The 17,999-nt window shown below is 48.5% G+C and overlaps 1 protein-coding gene across 1 annotated transcript; it reads left to right on the plus strand.

The window, feature by feature from the left end:
- The first annotated feature begins 1,453 nt into the window (after window positions 1-1,453).
- Window positions 1,454-17,506, plus strand: NIPSNAP1 (nipsnap homolog 1). The gene is made up of 10 exons (XM_036276441.1): window positions 1,454-1,576; window positions 8,785-8,912; window positions 9,100-9,145; window positions 9,396-9,490; window positions 12,650-12,720; window positions 12,856-12,996; window positions 13,316-13,347; window positions 13,666-13,760; window positions 14,844-14,927; window positions 16,371-17,506. The coding sequence occupies exons 1-10, from the start codon at window positions 1,479-1,481 to the stop codon at window positions 16,433-16,435; spliced, it is 855 nt and encodes a 284-aa protein (XP_036132334.1). The 5' UTR covers window positions 1,454-1,478; the 3' UTR covers window positions 16,436-17,506.
- The last annotated feature ends 493 nt before the right edge of the window (window positions 17,507-17,999 follow it).

Here is a 17,999-nt window from a genome sequence, read left to right on the forward strand (position 1 = left end):
AGCAACTTTAGAAAACACAGGAAGAAAGTCATAGTATAAGCCTTCCTTCCTTCCTTCCTTCCTTCCTTCCTTCCTTCCTTCCTTCCTTCCCTAACCTGAGGACACCCTTTGCATTTATCTTCAGATGGAGCGGGAGGAAGAGAGGGTGGAAGAGAGAGAGAGAAACATCAATGTGAGAGAGACACATCGCCACCCACACGACCCCAACAAGGGCTGGGGACAAACTGCAACCGAGGTACATGCCCTTAGTGGGAAATGAACCTGGGACTCTCCGGTCCGCGGGGCGATGCTGTAACCGCTGAGCCAAACCGGCCAGGGCGAGCCTCACTTTCTTATAGAAGTCATCACTGACCCTCAAAGTCTATATAGGACCTCCTTTTTTCTCTTCATCCGCATTATAAGTCCTCATAGCTCCCCATACTTCACAACCTCTATTGCAATTGGCAAAAATATTTTTTGTTACATTCTTCACTTATTCAATAAATATTTCAGGTGCCAGGCAGGAGCAGTGAAGGGAGAAAGGCCTAAGGTGCCTACCTGCTCTGGAGGGGCTCAAAGTCAGTGCCAATTGGATTTTGTCTCCCCTACCACCCTTAAGTCCCCAAAAGGCTGGGAGCTTATTGTTCTGCCTACCTTTGGTGTCTCAGAGCTTAGCACATTCACTAGCCAGGCAGATTCAATATTTGCTAAAGGAATAAAAATTAGAGCCTGCCCTACATTCCCCAACTGCAAGCATACCAGGATAGAGCCACCTGTCGGTGGTGGCCATTTTTCTAGCGTGTGTGCATGCATGTTTCTATGTCCCTTTGGAAGCCATTAGGTCCCTGGGCCCCCAGGTGGGGTCTACAGGCTCTCTGCCTCTGCTGAGGTCTGTGATCTGGGGGATTGTGGCTGAGCAGGAATTAGTTTGTAAAGCAGACAAAAGAACTGGACAGGGCAGGAAGAGTGTAGAGGACCCCAGGAGGCCCAGGCAGAAATGGTAAATGGGGATGGGAAGAGGAAAGGAGATGATGGAGAGAGAGCGTCCCTGCGGCCCAGAGTCTTGTGCATCAGTCAACTGTTAGGGGCTTTGTTTCTTTGACAGTGGGATAAACACTGCCTGTGGTTCCTCTCATCCCCAGAAAAACGTACACTTTCACGGGGCTTACTCTGGTTCTCATCCTTCACTGCCCAGTTAAGAACCCCTGATATCATTGTTCAGCGCTCCCATTTTACTGAAATGGACACTGAGGCCCAGAATGGGCAAAGGGCTTTCTTAAGGTCACAGAGTAAGTCAGTAGCAGTGGTCCACAGCTCAGAGGAAAAGAACCTCGACTTCCTTCCACCCAGCCTCTGTGGAATTGGGGGATGCATGGTGGCAACGCCCACCTGGCCGAGCGCTGAAGAAGGCGGGCTAGCCGAAGGGGGCGGGACTTACTCACGCTCCTCCGCGGCGGGGTTCGGGGGCGGGGCCTTCCTCCAACCTGCTTCTCTCCAACATGGCTCCGCGGCTGTGCAGCATCTCTGCAGCGGCGCGGCTGCTGCTGGGGGGCCCTCGGCCCAGCAACGCGGACGTTGCGGCTGCGTCTGCGGCGCGGTGAGAGCCCGGCGGGGTAGGGGCGGCGTGCACGGGAAGGTGTAGGGGCGGGGGCCAGGGTCTGGGCTTGGAGATGGGCAGAGACCCCGTCTTGGAATCTCTGGGTTAGAGGTGGGGGCAAAATCTAGGCCAGGAGTAGAGCCCTGCGCAAGAATGAGGAAGGTGGTATGTGCAGGGTCTTTGTCCTAGTGGGTGCCTGATTCGTGGCAGAGAATGAAAGATTGGGTGAATGGGAGGGGCAGGTCCTGGGCCCTGGAGCAGGAAGAGGGCCTTTTCCTCAGGCCTTTGCGGTGATCGTGAGATAGCATCCACTGAGGGCTTCTAGGAGAGGCAGCTTCCCCCTCTGGAAGTTCTCTGGGATAGACATAAGGAGAACAATGAAGGATTCCCAAGAGCCACTGCTGCCCAGACCTTGAACAGTACAGGTGGGCACAGGAGGCTTGAGAATGGATGGGAATTGCCCAAGGTCACTCCCCCTGCCGTTCAGTGGCAGCACTGGGTCTGGACCCTGGTCTCCTGACACCCAGTGCTCTTTGCACCACAACTGGTGGCCTCCTGGGAAAGGAAGGCTGCTGGACCATGCCCTCAGCTGGGCTTTTGTTTGGGCCCTGCTCTGGGCCAGGGTTTGGCCTCCCTGATTGGTCCTGGGCTGCCCCTCCCTCTTGCTCCAGCTCCCTGTACTTCCCCCATCTCTGCACTTACCACCCTGTATATACTTGCCTGTCTCCCCTACTAGACTGGCACCTCGTTTTTCTGTTTTCCCAGCCCCTGGCACAGGGTTCAGGACAGTGTATGCTCAAGAACATTTGGTAAGAAATAAACACACTTGTCCCCTGCTGTGGAAAGGAGGTAGGGGTCCTTCCTGCCCAACTGCCCAGCTGTGAAGCTGCAGTTTTTTAGACCTCTCCATGTGCCATTAGATATTAGAGTGCTGTGCAGTGGGTTTTGGGGCAGCTGGGAAAGAGGAGCCAGCATGTACCCCCACCTGACTGCCCAATATCTGGGGAGAAAGCTGATATGGAGAGAGCCTAGAGTTTGCCTGCCATTAGCAAATCTAACTTCAGCCTTTCTTGGTGGGTTGACCTTGGGCAAGTCATTTGACCTCTTGAAGTGTCAGATTCCTAATCTTTAAAATGGGAGTGATAAAATAGTATGTAGCTCATAGAGTTGTTGAGGATTGAAAAGGCCATGATATGAGACTGATGGTCCCTGGTGAAACACAACAGATATTGCTTCTTGCTCAAGCCTATATCTCAAGCAATTTCTGTATGACCCCTCATAATATTAGGGCAGAAAGGGCCTTGGGGAGATCATCTTCTATGAGCCCCTTATTTTCTAGATGAAGAGATAAAGACTGGGGAAAGGACCTCAATTTCCTAAGGTTACAGAATCAGTTGGTGGTAGAAGCCATTTGTAGGGCAAATATCCAGAGGCCACCTGCTGCTCCTCAGTTGCTCAGTGACCTTGGATGAGAGGCACTGAACCTTTGTGAACCTCGGTTTTCTTCTCTGTAAAGTGGGGATGGTGATCCCTGCTAGGTGTATTTTGCAGGATTGCTGTGAATACACATGGATGACTACTTACCAGGTCCCTCGGTTACTTACTCCCTGGTCCCACCTTTGATACTAGCAAATATCCCCACTCACCCCCACTCACCCTCACTCAGTCTACTCCACCTCTCTGAAGTCACTGGAGGGACAGCAGCAGCCCTTTTGGCCTCTCAGGTTTGTGGGCTTTGAAAACAGATCGACCAGGATTGGAAGCCTCTTGGTCATTGATTAACGGTCCTTGAATAAGGCATGCAGCATCTTCAAGTCTCATTTTTCTCAAAAACATATTGTGAGTATTAGCTTTTAGCACATAGTAGGTGTTCAGTAAACAATAGTTATCGTTATCACTGCACCAGTAATCCGGTTAACAGATCTTTAGTGCTAGTTCTTCTAATGTGTCTTCTAGGGACATGCTTCTGGAACATTAAGCAGAAATGTGGCCCTCTCTAAAGTCAGCTAACTTAAAACAAGAATGTTTCAGAATGTGCATAGACCCCAGCTTCCTAGCAAATAAATAAAACATTCTGGAGCAGTTTCATGGGCAAAGGCTAGTAATAACTAGTAAGAGTGTAAATGTGTCATCTACTGAAAAGTTCTCATCTGGGACAAATATTGAGCAATTCTGACGCTAAAAGCTATAGGTATCCTAGGGGATAGGAGGATATTGGCTAGTGTCTTCCAGTGTGTTTGGGGAGACAAGACATATTCATATGAAAATGATGAAAGGGCTGAGGGGGAAATATGAGAGGTGTTTTTGTGGAAGGGCTGAACTGGTCCAGCTGGGGCAGATCCTTCCCGCAGATTGAACAAAGCTATATTGTGTTTTCCTAGGTCTAAGAGGCATTTTTATTTTTATTTTTATCCTCACCTGAGGACATTTTCCCATTTATTTGTTCAGATAGAGTGGGAGGGAAAGAGAGGAAGAGAGAGAAACATCGATGTGAAAGGGACACATCAAGTGGTTGCCTCCCATAAGACCCAACCAGGGCCAGGGACAAACTGCAACCGAGGTATGTGCCCTTAGCAGGAATCGAACCCGGGTCTCTCTGGACCACAGGCCAACGCTCTAACCGCAGAGCCAAACTAGCCAGGGACTAAGAGGCATTCTTAATAGAGTTTTGATAACAGAATCTTTGGCATTTCTGGGATGGTTTAATGAGACTACATAAAAAAGTTTTTTATTAATTAAAAAAACTTTTATTAATTTTTTTTTTGTTACAGATGTCTCCCCCCCCAGACACCCTCCTCCCCATCTCAAAAAAGTTTTCTTGCTTTCCACCTTTCACCATTTTCTTTTTATTTTATTTTTTTTATCCTCACCCGAGGATTTTTTCCATTTTTTGTACAGATAGAGTGGGAGGGAGAGAGAGAGAGAAACATCGACGTGAAGGGACACATCGAGTGGCTGCCACCCGCACGACCAACCAGGGCCGGGGACAAACTGCAACCGAAGTACGTGCCCTTAGCGGGAACCGAACCCGGGTCTCTCCGGACCGCAGGCCGACGCTCTAACCACTGAGCCAAACTGGCCAGGGCCCTTTCACCATTTTCTTGCAGCTCTGTCTGAGTTCCCTGATTACTCCTTTTATTCCCCAAACACGGACTAAGCATGTGCCATGTGCCCAGCTTGTTCCAGGCATGGGCAAGACAGCAGGGCTACATAGGACAGACAGCATCCCTGTTCTCATGGGGCTACTTCTAGCGAGGAGGCAATAAACAAGTCACATAATCAAACAAACAGAAGGTATATTAGAAAAAATAGAAAGGTTAGAGAGCTCAAGGGGAGTTCAAGGATAAGAAAATGTGATTTCACTGAGAAAATGAAATTAGAAATGCAAGTCTGAGAATGCTGGATTCCAGTTCAGATCCTGCCCTAAGATCTTGGACAGGTCCCTTCTTGGGTTTTACCTTTAGAAAAGATCTTTCCAGATAGGCTGTTCCACCCTGCTCCTTTGACACATGGGGAAACTGAAGCCCATAGACAGGAAAGATTAGAGAGTGATGGGAAGACATGGGAGCCCATGAGTTCCTGGAGCTCTCTTCCGCTTCCCAGCACTCCAGATGCGAAGCTCTTTCTCCAGGGCTGGCCACTTGGCTGTTTATCTTGGTCAGTACTGGTGTTAATAAATTACTTGGAGTCCAGTTCTGGAGCAAAGGTCTTGGTTGACAAATTGGAGGAGCTGATATTCTCCCTTCCTCCACCCCTTCCAGAAGAAGCATCCACTCTGGCAGTGGCTTTGTTGAAATTCACCTGTGCTCTGCAGGTCAGTGCCTGACCCAAGGTGGGGGCTGGCTTTAACAGAAAGAGCTCTGGGTTGGTCCTTGCCTGAGATTTGCCCCTGACTTGCTATTTGACCTCAGGCAAGTTCCTTAAACTCCTTGCCCTTCTATTTTCCCGTCTCGAAAATGGGGACACTGATAGTATCCACACTGAAACATCAATACACAGTTCAGTGGTATCATGCTACTGAAAAGTCAATCACAGATCCCTGGCACAGAGGATGTCATCAGCAAATGTTATCTATAGTGAGACTCCCTTATTCTGATCAATAATTTTCATAGACCACACCACCCATCTGGTGATAATTGTATTTTTGGTTTTTTTATATGCACGATAACAGAAGGCCTATGAATTCAGAAACACTTAAAACAATATTTTTTAGCTTTACAAATTATAATGAATAAAAAACTTGAACCATCTCCCTCACCCCTCTCCCAGGTAAGCAATATTAACAGTTTGGGATGAATTCTTTTTTTTTTTTTTCTTCCAATTTTTTTTTTGTGTGGTACATGCCCCTAGTGGGAACCGAACCTGGGACTCTCTGGTCCACAGGCCAACACTCAACCACTGAGCCAAACTGGCCAGGGCCCTTCCAATTTTTATTAATTTATTTTTGTTACAGATGCCTCCCCCTCCCCCAGACACCCTTCTCCCCATCTCGCCACCCCCCCAATTGTTGTCTATGTCCATTGGTTATGCATACATGCATATAAGTTCTTTGTTTCATCTCATCCATCCCCCTCACCCCCTCCTCTGAGGTTTGACAGTCTGAACCATACTCCTTTCTATGTCTCTGGGTCTATTTCGTTCATCAGCCCACCTTGTTCATTATATTCCACAAATAAGTGAGATCATGTGATACTTGCCTTTCTCTGATTGGCTTATTTCACTTAGCATAAAACTCTCCAGGTCCCTCCATGTCATCTCAGAGGGTAAGAGATCTTTCTTTCCTACAGCTGCATAGTATTCCATTGTGTACATGTACCACAGCTTTTTAATCCACTAATCTATTGATGGACACTTGGGCCATTTCCAGATCTTAGCAATTGTAAATAGTGCTGCTATGAACATAGAGGTACATAAAGTCTTTCTGATGGGTGTTTCAGGCTTCTTAGGATATATTTTTAGAAGTGGGATCACTGGGTCAAATGGCAGATCAAGTTTTAATTATTTGAAGAAACACCATACTGTTTTTCATAGTGGCTGCACCAGTCTGCATTCCCACCAGCAGTATACTAGAGTCCCCTTTTCTCCACACCCTCACTTTGTGTGATGATCTGTTGATAGCAGCCATTCTGGCAGGTGTGAGGTGATACTCATAGTTGTTTTAATTTGCATCTCTCTGATGACTAGTGACATTATGCATTTTTTTCATATGTCCCTTGGCCATTTGTATGTCCTTTTTGGAGAGCTATTGGGATATATTCTTACTCACTTTTCTCTGTGCTCGTTCAACTAGATCACTTTTTTGTTTTTTTTTTAAATCCTCACCCGAGGACATTTTTTCATTTTTTGTTCAGATAGAGTGGGAGGGAGGGAGAGGAAGGGAGAGAGAGAAACATCGACATGAAAGGGACACATCGAGTGGTTGCCACCTGCATGACCCAATCAGGGCCAAGGACAAACTGCAACCGAGGTATGTGCCCTTAGCGGGAACCAAACCTGAGTCTCTCTGAACTGCAGGCTGATGCTCTAACCACTGCACAACTGGCCAGGACTGGATCACTATTTTAAGATACTTTTTAAAAAAAAATTCTCACCCAAGGATATGTTTTTTAATTGAATTTTAGAGAGAGAGGAAGGGGGAGGGAGAGAGAGAGAGGAAAAAAACACATCAATATGAGAGAGAAACATTGATCTGCTTGCCTCATATAACATGCCCCAACCAGGGATTGAACATGTAACATATGTATGTGGCCTGACTGGAAATCAAACCTGCAACCTTTCAGTGTGCAGGATGACACTCTAACCAATGGAGCCACTCAGCCAGGGCTTAAGATGGTTTAAAAATTTTTTTTTTCTTTACAGATTTTAGAGAGAGAGGAAGGGAGAGGGAGAGAGAGAGATAGAAATATTCATGAGATAGAAACATCGATTGGCCACCTCCTACATGCCCTGCACTGGGGATTTAGCCTACAACCTGGGCATATGCCCTGAGTGGGAATCGAACTGGCGACTTCTTGTTGCATTGGTCAATGCTCAACCACCAGGCCAAGATGCTGTTTAAATTTCATCTGTCCCAGTGGTTGCTCCATATTTTTGAGGGAAAAAATGTAATATTTTGAATTCACAAGACATTTATTCTAGCCACAGACAAGGCTTGAAAAAGGGGAGGACTTGCTAACATGGCCTCCACTGCCAGAAGTCATCCAGCGGGAGACTTGCTTTTCAGGCCTGGCTAGAAGCTGCGAGGACTTTGTGTGGGGAATGCAGTTATGGTCCCTCTGCTCTGAACAAGGCACATCATTCATTCATTCATTCATTCTCACAGCACCCTAGCGAGGTACACAAGGCAGATATTTGTCAATTAAGTGTTGGCTGCATGAATGAATGAATCTTGCCTTGCAGTGCTTTTTACTCCCTCAATCTAACAAATCAGCCATGGAGATTTGGAGACTGGCCAGATCATCTCCTCTGGAGAGACTGCCCAGATTGCCAGAGGCTAAATTCAGGCTCACTCACCTGGGCTCTCCCAGAGACTTCCAGCTGTAATTGTGTCCCAAAGCTCATTTCTTCCAGCGGCTGTGACCTCCTCAGAGACAAAGCTTATTTGTCTTTGGCTGTCCATTTGTGGGGACTGGGAAGGGGCACAGGCCAAGTGTAGTGTGAGCACTGGGAAGGGCAGTGACTGCAGCATTCTTGTCAGAGGGGACAGAACTTGCAAAGAAAGCACAGAGTAAAAGAGCCTGGTGTGTTTAGGGAGGAGCATACCTGGAGAGCCGGGTACACACTTGTGGGGAGGCTGACAATATAGGTTTGACTGTCAAGGACCTTGGACTTCCAGTAGGTGGGTTTGGGTTTGTCTGCCTCTTGGAAAGGGGCTGCAGTTGTGTGCCTAAGTGGAGAACCCCTTGGAAGGGGGTGAAGTGGAGGCAGGGCGGCTGGAGAGAGAGAGATGGGAGGTGGGGCTGCCTCTCTTGGCCTCCTGAGGCTCTTCAATGATTCAGGAAGCAAACTGGGCAGCCAGGATCTCTGTAGAAGGGACCAGGTCTGCTCAGCTGTCTCCAGTGACGTTACATTCTGGAGCTGCCATGGGATTCCATGGCCCTCTTCCCAGAAATGTGGGTCCAGCCTAGGGGAGTGGGTTGTCTGAGCATATGGAAGGGCTGAGGCTCCCCATATCTCTGCATATCCTTCTGAATTCCTTTGTCCTGCAGCTTCTATTCCAAGGACAATGAAGGCAGCTGGTTTCGCTCGCTATTTGTGCACAAGGTAGATCCTCGGAAGGACGCCCATTCTACCTTGCTGTCCAAGAAGGAGACCAGCAGCCTGTACAAAATCCAGTGTGAGTGGCTGCTGCACCCACCAGCCCATTGTCCCAGGGCCCCAAAGGCTTCGGCTGGGAGATGAGAGGGGCTGGGATATCCTGAGCTGTCCTGGGAGCCTTGGCCCTGTTGGGCTCCCCGCACCCTAGCTCCCCGCAGACACACACCCACCCTGCTTCACCTCCCACTCTCTATCCTCTATTGCAGTTCACAATGTGAAGCCCGAGTATCTGGATGCCTACAACAGCCTGACGTGAGCATCTTCCTCCATCCACCTGTTCAGTGCCTATTTGGGTGGGGACAGTATCCCAGCCCCATTCTCCTTACAGAAATCCAGGGACATAATTTTCAGAGCCAGGAGTCCTAAGGATGTCTTGTCCAGCATCTGCATCTTAGAGATGGGGAGACTGATACCCAGCCCTGAGGGCCTGAGTGGAAACACTTATCTCAGGGGCCCTGGCAGCTGGTATAAGCCCTCTCCCATCTCTATGCCCCTCCCACAGGGAGGCTGTGTTGCCCAAGCTGCACCTGGATGAGGACTACCCCTGCTCGCTCGTGGGCAACTGGAACACATGGTATGGGGAGCAGGACCAGGCAGGTGAGGTGCCCACCTCTCCAGTGCCACTGCCGCCCACCCCAGGCCCCTGGTACCTCTTACACCTGGCTGCCCTCCACTCCCTCTCCACAGCAGCATACAGAGGGTTCTTTCTAAATGCAATCCTCATCGGCTCACTCCCCAGCTCAAACACCTGTGGTGGCTCCCTTCTGCCCTTGGGGGGCCCATGAGGCTCTGCGAGTCCTTTCCTGCCCAGCTTCTGGCCTTGTCTCTGGACATATTCTTTGCTTACTGTGCTGTCCTACCTGCGACAGTTTCGCCCTCTTGTTCCACACTGTTGTTCCTGATGTTTCCTCTGCCTGAAGCAGTCTTTCTCCCTTGCCCACTTTCCTTGGCTTATTCCTGTACTTATCTCTTATTTCGGCATAGACATCATTCCCTGATTCCTTCTGCCCAAGCTGGGTGAGGTATCTCTCCTGGTTCCCCAGCCTCCAGGATTTGCCTCTTCACAGCCCTGATCATGTACCCTGTAGTGTACTTGTTTGTCTCCCCATGTAGGTGGTGAGTCCTGGGAGGGCGGGGCCTCTGCCTGTGTTTCTTCACCACTGAATCTCCAGTATGCAGCACATATTCATGGAATAAAAGGGGCACTTGTCTGAACTGGTTCCTTATCCCTCAGCATGCTCCCTCCCACCCCAACTTACCCACCTCAGTTGGCACCAGCTGGTAGGAGCCACACATGGGTTTGATGGACTCACAGTATCTCAGCCATTCAAAGGGGCCTTGGCATTTAGATCTACACTGTCCTCGAAGGTAGCCACTAACCACATGTAACTATTTAAGTTTAAATGAAATGAAATGAAAAATTCAATTCCTTAGTCACATCAGCCATATTTGGAGTGCCCGCTGATAGACCCATGTGACTCGTGGCTCCTGTGTTGGACAGCACAGCTATAGAACATTTGCATTGTAGTCAAAAGTCCTTTTGTACAGTGCTGATTTAGACTCTACACAGCACAGGGAACTCCTCTGAACCTACCCCAAAAGAAGGTTCTCTAAGCTTCCCTTGAACACTCCCAGCAATGGGAAGCTCATTACCATTTAAGCCAGCCTATCTCATCCTTTCATAGCTCTGATAACTGTGTCTTTAAAAAAATCTGTGATAGTCTGGCTGATGTGGCTCAGTGGTTGAGCGTTAACCCATGCACCTATAGGTTGCCAGTTCAATTCCCAGTCAGGTCACATGCCCAGGTTGTGGGCCGGATTCCCAGTGTGGGTATGCAAGAAGCGGCCAATCGATGTTCTCTCTCATCGATGTTTCTATCTCTCTCTCCCTCTCACTTCCTCTCTCTCTAAAATCAATAAAGGGAAAAAATAAATAAATCTGATATGCAGATAGATTCTCTTAATCATTTATTCTATTTCAGTAACAGTCATTGATACATCAAAAGGTAGATGAGAGAAAAGCAAACTGTCTTCATTTCTAGCCCTTGCAGTTTTCCCATTTTAGGTACAACTTAGCTCCAGCAGCATCCCTTGGATTCTCCTAAGTGTTTGCTAGTTGGGAAATGAACTTTGAGGAAAAGCATGTTCTACATTTTGTGTATCTTGAAGTGTTATCTCCTGCTGAGAATCAGCTGGGGAGAAGACCCTCTGAGACATCCTTGAGGAGAAGGGCTCAGGAATCTACATTTTAATGAATTTGTAAGAACCACTAGTCTATCTTCTGGAGGAAACACTTTCATTGTTAGAAAATTCTTTCTTCTCATGGGCTTAGAATGCCTTGCCTGTAACTTTTCCCTGTTGGTCCCCTGCCCCCAGTATTAACTTAATTCCTCTTCCCTAGGTCAGCATTTCTGGTCTTGATAGACTTCTGTCCATACAGTACTTTTGCTGTTTCCCCCTTGGAAAGGGCCTTTAAACCTTAGGGTCAGGCAATTTTGCAGATGGGAAAAACCAAGGGACAGATGGAGTCAAAAGGCAGGTGAGGGACAGGCTGGGGATGGGAAGTAACAAGAGTCTCAGCTTCCAAAATGCTAGTTAGCTAACTACCCTCAGCTCTAGCCTGCCCATTGACCCTTTGGGAGCTTTCCTCCCGTGTCCCAGCCATTCTCCCAAGGATGGCAGACTGTTTTCTTTCCCCCAAGGACGGTAAGACTGTTTCCTTTCCCCCAAGGACGGTAAGACTGTTTCCTTTCCCCCAAGGACGGTAAGACTGTTTCCTTTCCCCCAAGGACGGTAAGACTGTTTCTTTTCTCCTAAGGATGATAAGACTGTTTCCTTTCTTCGCTTCCACAGTGACTATGTTTCTTTATCATTTCAAGATGTATTTCTTTCCTGGGGCTGCCATAACAAAGTTCCAACTATTAGGTAATTTAAAACAACTGAAATCTGTCCTCTCAAGTTCTGGAGTCCAGAAATTTGGAATCAAGGTGTGGGCAGTGCCACACTCCTTCTGGAGGCTCTCGGGGGAGCATCTTTTCTTGCCTTCTTCAGCTTCTGGTGGTTGCTGGAAATTCTTGGCCTGTAGCTACATCACTCCAGTCTCTGCCTCCTTAGGCACAGAGCGTTCTCTCTGTGTCTCTCTTCACTTGGTACCCTTTCTCTGTTTCTGTCCAAATCTCCCTCATAAGGATACTAATCACTGAATTTAAAACCAACCCAATATGACCTAATATTAGCTTAATTGTACCTACAAAGACCCTATATTTCCAAATAAAGTCATATTCTGAGGTTCTGGGCAGGCATGAACTTGGGGATAGGGGAAATATTTAACCCAGTACAGAGGCTATAATAAAATTTTCAAATAGGACAAGAGCTTTCAGTGAAAAGTAAACTTCCTTCTTGCCTGCAGTCCCCAGGCTCCTGGGGCATCTCCTGTCTCAATCTCTTGGGTCTCCATCTGTTTAAGGAAGTTTGGGTGGGAACATTATTGCCATTTTCAAGATGAGGACATCGAAACCTAGAGGAACCAAAGGCCACCTGGCAGAGCTGGAGCTCAAACCTAGGTTTCTGGGTGTGTGTCTGGGGTCATCCCCTGCTCAGCACTGCCCCCCATCAAGGCAAAGGAAACTCAAGAGGGTCCTGGTACAACAGAACCAGGCTGGAGACCACCCCCTTATATACACACTTAGCTAATTTGGGGGTCAGCAGGGCAGGGGCTCAGGGGCCCCCTGACTGGAATCTCTCACCCTACAACAGTGCACCTGTGGCGATTCTCAGGCGGCTACCCAGCCCTCATGGACTGCATGAACAAGCTAAAGAACAACAAGGTGTGTTGGTATCCACTTTTCAAAGCTCTTCGCTTACTGGTTCTGGCCCAGCTCTGTCCACCACCCCATGGGACATACTGCAGGGGAAGGGTGTAGTGCTTCCTAGCTGTCATGCCCTCATCACCATACCTGCAGGAGTACCTGGAGTTTCGAAAGGAGCGGAGCCAGATGTTGCTGTCCAGGAGAAATCAGATGCTTCTTGAGTTCAGCTTCTGGAATGAGCCACAGCCCAGAGCAGGTCCCAACATCTATGAGCTGAGGACATACAAGCTCAAGGTGACTTCCTCCCACCAGATCCCTGTCTGCTCCCGCCTTCGGTGCTACGGTACAGCTTGTACAGGTGCCCCAAGGTGGGTGGGCCCTGTGCCTTAGCACCTAGACTGGGGATTCTGGCCTCTCCCTCCCTCTGGGCTCAGAACACAGGTGTGCGCACCTATGTGCACATGCACACCCAGGTGCGAGTCAGGGCCCCTGAATAAGGCCAAGTGACCCCTGGAGCTGGGGAGACTTGACATGTCGTTTCCCATCTTCCCCCAGCTGTGATGCTGGCAATCCTAGGTGAGGCTCATTCAATTCTCTTCTGGTTCTCTTTCAGCCAGGAACCATGATCGAGTGGGGGAACAACTGGTGAGTGGTAGTGCCAGGGGCTTGGGTTGGGGACACCCTGCCCACCTGCCCTGCCCAGTGCCATATGGCAGGGAACCCTGCAACCTCTGCCCCTCATGGATCCTATAGAAGGATCCAACTCAGAGGTGAGCATCTTCTAGAGGATCCCCTGGAAGAACATCCAGCTAGCAGCTGTACTTCCGTCACCCCATTCCCCGACCATCTGAGAGCTGGGGGCCCTGCCTCAGGCCTCTCCCTTGAGCTGTGGCAGCCTGAGGACACCTCAGGGGGCCCTTTGTACCAGCTCTGGCCTCTCCCCCCACTCTTCTGCCCTCGCAGGGCTCGGGCCATCAAGTACCGACAAGAGAACCAGGAGGCAGTAGGCGGCTTCTTCTCACAGATAGGAGAGCTCTACGTTGTGCACCATCTCTGGGGTAGGCTGGGGAGCCTTCTAGTCCCCTTTCTTACATCGTTGTTATCCATGTAGACAATGCAAATACATTAGCACCCTGGGGCACTTTAGTTCTAACAGAGGGAGACACCACCTCAGACTTAAACTAATAAAGGTAAATTCAGGTTGTTATGAATAAGAGCGACAGGGAGAAATGAAGAAGAAAAGCATAGGAACCTACATTGACTAGAATAGACAAAGAAGGCCTCTGCGAGCAGGTAAAAATGTAAGCCCAGCCAAAGGATGAAAAGGAGCCAGCCGTGAATGGTGAGGGGAGAAGGGCATTCCAAGTAGAGGGAACAATGTGTGCAAAGGCCACGAGCTCAGGAAAGACCTTCAGGATTTTGAGGGGTGCAAAGGAGGCTGGTGTGGAGAGAGTGGGGAAGAGTGTGGAGATCAGGCTGGGCCTTGCAGCCATGGGGACAAGTTGGGATTTATCCTAGATGCAGCCAGAGGCTACTGTAGCATTATAAGCAGCATGACATGGCCTGATGTGTGTTCTAATATGATTCCTTTGGCTGCTATGTGCTATGCCAACAGCACTTTATAGGGGAACAAGAGAGGAAGTGGGGTACCAGGAGACAGTTACACTAGTTCAGGCAGGAGAGGTGGTGGCCTGGCCAAAGTGTGGCAGTGAGGATGCTGACAAGTTCAGACTAATTAGTCTGGAAGTGGAACCAGTATGACTGTGGATGAACTGTCTATGTGGAGCAAGAGGAGGACTCCAGGGTTCCCAGACTCATGCTTGAGCAGCTGTGTGTCACTGAGACCCTAGGAGGAGCAGGTTGGCCAGTTCAGGAGTTTAATTTTGGTTCTCGAAAGTGTTACACTTGAGATGCTGATACATCCAAGTGGAGATTAAGTGGGCACTGGCTAAACGAGTCTGGAGGCTGAGAGAATGTACTGATTGGATGAGACTGTCAAAGTAGACAGTGTTTACGGATAGTCTGAGGCATCGGGGAGGAAGACAGCAGGGCAGGGTGTGGGGCAGTGAGAGGAGAGCCCTGTGCTGGGTACAGGGTCAGATTCTCAGTACCCAATGAATGAGGCTATGCCTTTCCCACAGCCTACAAAGACCTGCAGTCTCGGGAAGAGACTAGAAATGCTGCTTGGAGAAAGAGGGGTTGGGATGAAAATGTCTACTACACAGGTGAGTACCTCCTCTTTTGGGAGGGGTCAGTGGGGCTCTTGGAGGTCATCTGCTAGGAGCTCTATCTGAGGATGGAATCTAGCCTCACTTGATTACTTCCAGTGATGGGGAACTTGCTTTTAAGACAATGAGTTATTGGGTTTCTATCCTGGTGGCACATTCCACATGATCCAGGCAGTCCTAAGTGAGTGATCTAGGGGATGATATAACAACTAGGAGGTCCCTGCTTCAGATACGTGGAGTAGTTCAGTCTGCCCTGTGATCTCAGGCATGGTTCTCCACCTCACTGAGGCTTTTTCCTCATCTATAAAATGGGGATGGTGATAGTACCTGGAGGGAGGATTCCAGGAGCTAATTTATGAAAAGTGCTTCACCCAGATTCTGGCACAGAGAAAGCATGCAGCAAATACTTTCCAACAAGTTGTTTGTCACTTTTCTGGGCCTCCTAGAACCACCTGGATTCAGTAGCTGTTGACTGAGCCCTCGCTGTATACTAGGGACTGTGGTGGTGGCTGGGGTTCCAGAATGAAGAGGAGCCTGTCCCTGCCCTTGAGGAGCTTACAATTGGGCTTCCACACTTAAACCAACTAGTATGGGGAGAATACAACTCCTGAAGGTGTTAACAGGAGCCTCCTTTTTCAAAGTGTGGTCCCAAATGACAGTAGTGTCAGCATCCCCTGGAACCTTTAGAAATGCTGAATCTCAACCCCTCTCCCACTCACTGAATCAGAATCTGTGCTTTAACAAGAATTGTAGGTAATTTGTATGCACAGCAATGTTCCAATAGCTCTGAGTGGGATGGAGTCTGACCTCCTTGGTGACTTTGGGTGACAAATGGGCTGCAGCCTCCTCATTTGTAAAATGAGACAGTTGAACTAACTCTGTTTTTCAACCCGAGGATATAATTTTCCATTGACTTTTTTTTTTCTTTCCCCCAAGTGGAAGGGAGGGAGGGGAAGAGAAACATTGCTGTAAGAGACACATTGATTCTCAGTCCGTGGGCCGATGCTCTAACCTTTGAGCCAAACCTGCCAGGGCCCCCCTCAGAGCTTTTGTCCTACCAGTAGACAACTGCTACAATTATTTTCTTGGTATTTTTCTTTACATCTCCCTACTTTGTTCTTTACATAGCATTGTCCTAAGCAATAGTATCTGTGAAATTACTTTTTACTATGATAGCTTTTTATTGTTGTTTTATTTTCACAAACTCAGGAAAATAATATATATAATTATGAAAAAAATTTAAATGTTACATTTCATCACCGCCTAAGTCCCCTCTTCTTCCATAGTTTAGTTTGGAAGACCTGTTGCTCTCCAAGGGCCATTCCAGAAGGGCAGTGGGGCATTTCCTGTCTCAGTATCCCACGCATTCTCCCTCTTCAAAAGCTAGTTTCCAGGTTAGCTCGCCTCATTCACCTCTGTGACCCCTTCCTCTCTCTGCAGTCCCCCTGGTGCGACACATGGAGTCTCGGATCATGATCCCTTTGAAGATCTCACCTCTCCAGTGATGCCGCTGCTGCCTCCACCTCACTCCCCTTCTCCCTCAGGGCAGCCACGGACAGTGGAGCTCCCAGTCCTGCTGTCTTGGTTTTTTCTCAGATTTGGGAGGACTCTTGGGGCTAGAGCTCCGCTCAGACAATGGGGAGCTGAAGGATGATAGAGTTCTGAGGACTTACAGCTCTGCCTGCCCTGCCCATCCCTTCCCCTGTGCTGGAAGCAGTTTTTAATTTCTCTGAAGAACAACCACCTTTTATGTCTTCTCATATTTCCCCCTAAAATTCCTCATCTCAAGGCCACCAGTCCCCAGTTATCACCATGGAAAACCTCAGTTTAGCATTAGTTGCCCAAAAGGTAGTGTGTCTAGTGGTTAGAGGTGGGGTGGGAAGGGGAGAGGTCAAACCAGTCCAGGCTCTCAGCAATTCACTGGTCTTCACTAAGCCATCCACTCGCTGTACCAAGTTCTTCCTGCTAGGGAAAGGCCTAGAACCACCTCAGGAAGTAAAGGAAAACCCTCAAGTTAGCAAAGTCAGCAGGAGATCCACCTAATTAACCCAGAAAGGCTAGGAAAAGGGATCTGGGGTTAGGAAGCAGAATGGAACAGGAAGAACAACCCAGAGCCAGCAACCCAGAAGGTAGAACTTAGAATTCAGAACTTGAGTTTGAACTGCAGGACTTGAAATACAGAATGGGGAAGATAGAATAGAGGTGACAGAAGACCACTTGGGAGGAGTTCCTAATGCAAGATAGTTGGAAAGAGACTCATCTGTTTACTTCTACATAATGAGGTTGAACATATGAATATGTAGTTCCAGCCCTTCTGCGCAGGGAATCCTGCCCTCCCTTTTCCTTTCTGTAGGCAAAGATATGGGCCAAGGCCTGTATTTCCCATACTCTGCATCCCTTTTCTCCCTCTTCGCATTTGGTCAACCCAACCCTCATTCTACTGGGCTCCTGGGTGTGTGGAGTGGGTTAGTGACTTTGGGGGCCTCCTCAATGACCCCTCCACCCCATACTTCATGAACCTCTGGGTAGATTGATTCTGCCTCCCTTTCAGGAAAACTTGTGCTGGAATTGCTGATGGAACCAATTAAATGTTTACTATAAACCATGGTGCCTTTTTTTCATCTTCAGGGAACTTTGGTATGTGCCCAAGGCAGGGCCAGCTTCCCAGTCCAAACTACTGATTTGTCTCCCTGTATGGTATTGTGCTCCTTGAGTTATTGTCAGGGAGGGCCTCCCCCATAGCAGAAGGAACTGCCTGTATAACCAGGGATTCAGGACATCATTGTTTCTACCTCCAGATAAGGATTTATACCAAAAGCCCTGAGCCCTTCCTGTATAATTCCTACCAGAGTTATAAAACATTTGAAGCTGTCAAATGCTGCATTAGAATTGTGACACCCCTAGGCAAATAGGGTCCAAGATGGGGAATTACTGATGCACCTATGAGTAAAACACATGGAAGATTGGTTTAATGCCCTTCCTTACTTGCTACCTACCCCCCCTTCCAGTGTGGGATGTTAGGATGAATATGACGGTGGTTAAGAATCCAGGTTATGGAGGCAAGTCCAC

Source organism: Molossus molossus, unplaced genomic scaffold (assembly GCF_014108415.1).
Source record: "Molossus molossus isolate mMolMol1 unplaced genomic scaffold, mMolMol1.p scaffold_m16_p_22, whole genome shotgun sequence".
NCBI lineage: Eukaryota > Metazoa > Chordata > Mammalia > Chiroptera > Molossidae > Molossus > Molossus molossus.